This window comes from Cherax quadricarinatus, chromosome 4, assembly GCF_038502225.1.
Source record: "Cherax quadricarinatus isolate ZL_2023a chromosome 4, ASM3850222v1, whole genome shotgun sequence".
NCBI lineage: Eukaryota > Metazoa > Arthropoda > Malacostraca > Decapoda > Parastacidae > Cherax > Cherax quadricarinatus.
In genome coordinates, this window is record NC_091295.1 from 55,675,857 (window position 1) to 55,682,131 (window position 6,275).

The 6,275-nt window shown below is 49.0% G+C and overlaps 1 protein-coding gene across 1 annotated transcript in view; it reads right to left on the bottom strand.

Annotated features, from left to right (window-relative positions):
• Positions 1 to 1,050: 1,050 nt before the first annotated feature.
• Positions 1,051 to 6,275, bottom strand: part of LOC138854513 (homeobox protein 2-like) — a 21,862-nt gene continuing 16,637 nt past the window's right edge. Inside the window, exons 3-4 of the mRNA XM_070098283.1 lie at positions 1,645 to 1,757; positions 1,051 to 1,309 (exon numbers count right to left, since the gene is read on the bottom strand). Of these exons, the coding sequence (XP_069954384.1) occupies positions 1,051 to 1,309; positions 1,645 to 1,757 (372 nt within the window). The remainder of the gene's footprint in view (positions 1,310 to 1,644; positions 1,758 to 6,275) is intronic.

Consider the following 6,275-nt stretch of genomic DNA (forward strand, 5'->3'; position numbering starts at 1 on the left):
GCAGGCAGGCAGGCTGGCTGGCAGGCAGGCAGGCTGGCAGGCAGGCAGGCAGGCAGGCAGGCAGGCAGGCAGGCAGGCAGGCAGGCAGGCAGACAGGCAGGCTGGCAGGCAGGCAGGCTGGCAGGCAGGCAGGCAGGCAGGCAGGCAGGCAGGCAGGCAGGCAGGCAGGCAGGCAGGCAGGCAGGCAGGCAGGCAGGCTGGCAGGCAGGCAGGCAGGCAGGCAGGCTGGCTAGCAGGCAGGCAGGCTGGCAGGCAGGCAGGCAGGCAGGCAGGCAGGCAGGCAGGCAGGCAGGCAGGCAGGCAGGCTGGCAGGCAGGCAGGCAGGCAGGCAGGCAGGCAGGCAGGCAGGCAGGCAGGCAGGCTGGCAGGCTGGCAGGCAGGCAGGCAGGCAGGCAGGCAGGCTGGCAGGCAGGCAGGCAGGCTGGCAGGCAGGCAGGCAGGCAGGCAGGCAGGCAGGCAGGCTGGCAGGCAGGCAGGCTGGCAGGCAGGCAGGCAGGCAGGCAGGCAGGCAGGCAGGCAGGCTGGCAGGCAGGCAGGCAGGCAGGCAGGCAGGCAGGCAGGCAGGCAGTGGACTGGTGTCCCCCAGTCCACCACACAGTTGGACTGGTGTTCCCCCAGTCCACCACACAGTTGGACTGGTGTCCCCCCAGTCTACAACACAGTTGGACTGGTGTCCCCTAGTCCACCACACAATTGGACTGGTGTCCCCCCAGTCCACCACACAGTTGGACTGGCATCCCCCCAGTCCACAACACAGTCGGACTGGTGTCCCCCCAGTCCACAACACAGTTGGACTGGTGTTCCCCCAGTCCACAACACAGTTGGACTGGTGTCCCCCAGTCCACAACACAGTTGGACTGGTGTCCCCCAGTCCACCACACAGTTGGACTGGTGTCCCCCAGTCCACCACACAGTTGGACTGGTGTCCCCCCAGTCCACAACACAGTTGGACTGATGTTCCCCAGTCCACCACACAGTTGGACTGGTGTTCCCCCAGTCCACAACACAGTTGTACTGGTGTCCCACAAGTCACATGTCTAAATTACTCTCTTAATAAGACAGACGTAAGGGAGGACCTACACTCACTGGTGCTGCCAGCATTTCCATCTCAGAATTGTCTTTGTTTCTACTGCTGTGTTTTTGCTTCTTGTCGCTGTCAATCGCTGCACTCACGTACGACCCTCTTGATTTCCAATCACGTCGCCCGGATGAAGCGTCACTTCGTGAACAGCGAATAGTGAACATTACTGTTGTTCGTCGTGAACTCGTGAGAGGGCAGGTACATCTTGCATGTTGTCGCTTGAGTTCACTGCGTTTTTAATAAACATCTTTTTAATGCGATACTTTTTTGTAAATAAAAAGCAGGAGTGCCGTGAGTACACTAAAAGGTAACACAATAAGTGTCAGAGGCCCAAGACTTCAGATGTGTGCTGAGGAAGGATTTGTGGGTAGGGATGTGTGTGGGGGTAGAGATGTGGGGGGACGGATGTGTACGATGAAGGGATGTGTGGGAGAGATGGTTGTGGAGGTGGGAGTGACTTGCTCACTACTTCCTGTATTCCACATGCGACAGTATTATGGGAATTTATACATTTGTTATCACACCTGTAATCACCTACATGGATTTCTTGATTACCTTGTTACCTGTGACAGGTGGAGAGGTAGGGAAGGTTCCACTTCTCCTCTTGCTCCTCCTCTTCCTCCTCCTCTTCCTTCTCCTCTTCCTCCTCCTCCAGTGAGACTGGATAAGCATATGCCTTTGATGGTATGGAAGAAGTTGTATTACGACTCTTGAGAACAAGCTCAAGTTCCTAGCATTCCTAGCCTTCCTGGCCTTCCTGGCCTTCCTGGACTTCCTGGCCTTCCTGGCCTTCCTGGCCTTCCTGGCCTTCCTGGCCTTCTGGAAGTAGTACGTCCTGGACTACCAGATGTAGTTTCTGATACGCCTTAAAACTTCTAGAGTCTTGGAACGTGTTCCGAAACCTCTGGTTTCTAAATCAGGGACGTCATAGTACATGGGGAGACATGGCACTTCAAGTTTTCTTTAAGGCAGACCTGCAAATTGTGTACAATTAGAAGGGTACCCGATGATTCTAAATTTTTAAATTTGAATCTGGAACTTTTTGACTCTGTGGAGCATGTGGAATTTTTCTGCTCTTTCAGGAGAATCTGAAGATGCTGGAAATCCCATAAGAAAGTTTTAAGATATTGAAAGACACTTATAGAAAGAATATGTAAAGTACTGTAAAGTACAGCCGAGAGCAGCGGTTTATAAAGCAAACAAGATCACTGATGCTGAGTGTAGCTGAGGTCCTGATCTGGAGGTCAGGAAATGCAGGGTGAGGTCAGTATCTGGGGGTCAGTTGAAGGTCCTTTGGATTTTCTTAGATTCCTTTGTTACCGAAACGTTTCGCTTGCAAAGCGGGCTGTTTCAGTCGAGTACAGGTGATTAACGATGGAAACAGTAATAGTTTTAAGGCGATCAGTCTATCACCCTCGGTGGGAGGTGATCAGTGCCTCTAGCCTAAAGCTGTACATCTCACTGAGACCGTGTATAAAAGTGAGATGAAGCAGCTGTAGGCGACATCTTAGGTGAGAGTGGCCCAATAATGGAAGGAGGTCATGAAACACCAACGTCAAAGACCTGGGAGTGATCATGTCGGAGGATCTCACCTTCAAGGACCATAACATTGTATCAATCGCATCTGCTAGAAAAATGGCAGGATGGATAATGAGAACCTTCAAAACTAGGGAGGCCAAGCCCACGATGACACTCTTCAGGTCACTTGTTCTATCTAGGCTGGAATATTGCTGCACACTAACAGCACTTTTCAAGGCAGGTGAAATTGCTGACCTAGAAAATGTACAGAGAACCTTCACGGCGCGCATAACGGAGATAAAACACCTCAATTAATGGGAGCGCTTGAGGTTCCTAAAACTGTATTCCCTGGAACGCAGGCGGGAGAGATACATGATTATATACACCTGGAAAATCCTAGAGGGACTAGTACCGAACTTGCACACGAAAATCACTCACTACGAAAGCAAAAGACTCGGCAGACGATGCAACATCCCCCCAATGAAAAGCAGGGGTGTCACTAGCACGTTAAGAGACCATACAATAAGTGTCAGGGGCCCGAGACTGTTCAACTGCCTCCCAGCACACATAAGGGGGATTACCAACAGACCCCTGGCAGTCTTCAAGCTGGCACTGGACAAGCACCTAAAGTCGGTTCCGGATCAGCCGGGCTGTGGCTCGTACGTTGGTTTGCGTGCAGCCAGCAGCAACAGCCTGGTTGATCAGGCTCTGATCCACCAGGAGGCCTGGTCACAGACCGGGCCGCGGGGGCGCTGACCCCCGGAACTCTCTCCAGGTAAACTCCAGGTAATAAACAGTAGATTAGGAAGAGTTGTGTCTAATTAGTGTTGATAAAGTGTACATAATTTTTGTTTTGTTTAGGGTGTAGGTGAGGTGTACAGTGGCAGCCTGGAAGCATCTCCATTTAGGCTTGTCATTTTCTTGGTAAATAAGCTGTGACTTGAATCCATTTCAGGATGTGGGAATGTGTTGCTGTAGTGTATCATGCATGTGTTGAGTGTGTAATGAACTCCGTATACATGCACATGCGTGTGTTTCTGTAGTCTAGTGTTCGAATCACTGACTGCCTCACATAGGTAAATACGATCACGTCTCGCACAGACACCAGACGAGCCTGCGATCATCGTAAAGCGAAATGTTTTGATGAACTCTGTTCATGATAACGGCTGTCAGGAGAGGAGAGCTGACAGCTGATGCAGTGAGTCCAGTAGGAAAGACCAACCAGTGAGCTCCAGCTGCTGTCATCTTGGAATCGGAGAACATCCCAAGAACTGTGTTCCTGCGAGGATGACTGACACGGTAACAAGGTACCAGTGTCTGCTACGAGTCAGGAATGTGCTCGTGCTTTTAAGCCTCAGGTGAAGGCACTCCAGGGGACAGCACCCCAGGTGACAGCACCCCAGGTGACAGCAGCCTAAGTGACAGCACTCCAGGTGACAGCACCCCAGGTGACAGCACCCCAGGTGACAGCAGCCCAAGTGACAGCACTCTAGGTGACAGCACTCCAGGTGACAGCACTCCAGGTGACAGCACTCCAGGTGACAGCACTCCAGGTGACAGCACTCCAGGTGACAGCACTCCAGGTGACAGCACTCCAGGTGACAGCACTCCAGGTGACAGCACTCCAGGTGACAGCACTCCACTGTCTCAGTGTTTATGATCCTCATGATCGTACCGTCGCTCTGAAACGTAAACTTGAGTGCTCTTTCTCAACACAGTTGTATTTATGGTTTGATGTGCTAACACTGGGTAATTTCTGACAAGAATACATGCTCATTTATTATTATTATTATTATTATTATTATTATTATTATTATTATTATTATTATTATTATTATTATTACGGTGTGCTGTGATACTGACATAATGTTATGACCAAGTGTCTATTGACAAATGCCTTTGAAAACTAGTCACTACTACAACTACTATTACTATTGCTACTACTACTACTACTACTACACATACATCTATACAAAAATAGGCCAAATGTCTATCGACAAGTGCCTTTGACAAGTAGTACCTATTACACGCACACTCCTCACTCCACCTCCCCACCTCCCCACCCCCCCACCTCCTACCCCGGAAATTGCCTTCTTAGATTATCATTACCCCTCCCCAAATTACCCACCACCCCCTCCCTGGCATGTACTCAGAGAGTACCGGCTTGTTGCTCCACTCAACGCCTGTACTTAACACCTGTATTCAACATGTGTGGTAATGGTACTTCCTCAGGGCTCTGGTCTTTAATTCAGAAGCGGCTGTTGACAGGTGATCCACTCATCCAGTGGTATTGACACTGGTGGCTCTCTCTAGTGCCTCCACGTGCCAGTGTTGGAGGGTGCGATGACAGTGTTGGAGGGTGCGATGACAGTGTTGGAGGGTGCGATGTGAGTGTTAGAAGTGCAGCATCACTGACAGAGCTCCGACGCCTCTTCTGGTGGTCGGGAAGCAAAAGATTCAGTTTGACTCCCGAAATCGTAATGACACGATTGCAAACAAATCATAGCATGGGTGGACCCAGTGGCTAGCGCGTCGGTCTGGAATTTTATGACTCTGATCGCGGATTCTATCCCCACCGTGGTAGGGTTTGATTCAGTCCGCTGTCTAAGTCAGGCACTCCATAGTACCTGTCTTTATTATCGTTATAATTACTGTTCTCGGAAGTTAAGGGTCCCCGAAACTAAAGTGTTAAGAGGTTTGTGAGGAAGAGCACTTCAAGGGCACTTAATTCACCACATTATCTCTCCCCTTTATGAACAAGCAAACATAACAAGAAAACAATCTAACAGAGATATGTAAAGCAATCAAGTCGCACCGAAACGTCGTCGTAAGATTTTCTCTCTCTCCTATGCGCGGTTATTTGTGTAATGCAATCTTAAACAGTATCATAATAAAAGACAAACGTTAATTGCTAGTGGCAACTGAAGCTATAATGATTGAAGATATATATGACCAAGGCTAAGAACCGGTAAGATGGGGTTAAGATGTGTGTTGAGTTTCTGGCTCTGACGACAGCTAAACATTATCCACAGCTATTTCTCTGAATTTGGTGAACTTACTAGTGCCCGGTTAAAAGAGTTATCAAGGCTTATTTCTTGGGTAACATTCCTAGCTAGCACCGCATGGCTTAGTGCTACTTTTTGATTATAATAATAATAATAATAATAATAATAATAATAATAATAATAATAATAGCACCGCATGTAACACTAGTAGTACCTAGTTCTTTGCTAATATTGAAAATGGGTTGGACAAATATTCTCCTTTAATAATAATAATAATAATAATAGTCTTTTATTTCTATAAGTACATGTACAATGTATATAGGCCTAGCTGACATCAGTGAAATTCTATACAGAAAGCCCCTTGTTATGCAGAGCAATTCGGGCATATTAGGTCAATTTTATGCCCTAGATGTGACCCACACTAGTCCACTAACACCCAGGTACCCATTTTACTGCTAGGTGAACATGGACAGCAGGTGTCTTAAGGAAACACGTCCTAATGTTCCCACCTGTACCGGGGATCAAGCTACGGACCTTTTACACAGAGTCACGAAATCGTAATGACACGATTGCAAACAAACCATACCACGGGCGGGGTTAGAACCCGTCGCGTTAGCCACTAGGCTAACGCGACGGTCTCTAGTTTTGAGACTCTCTGATCGCGAGTTCAA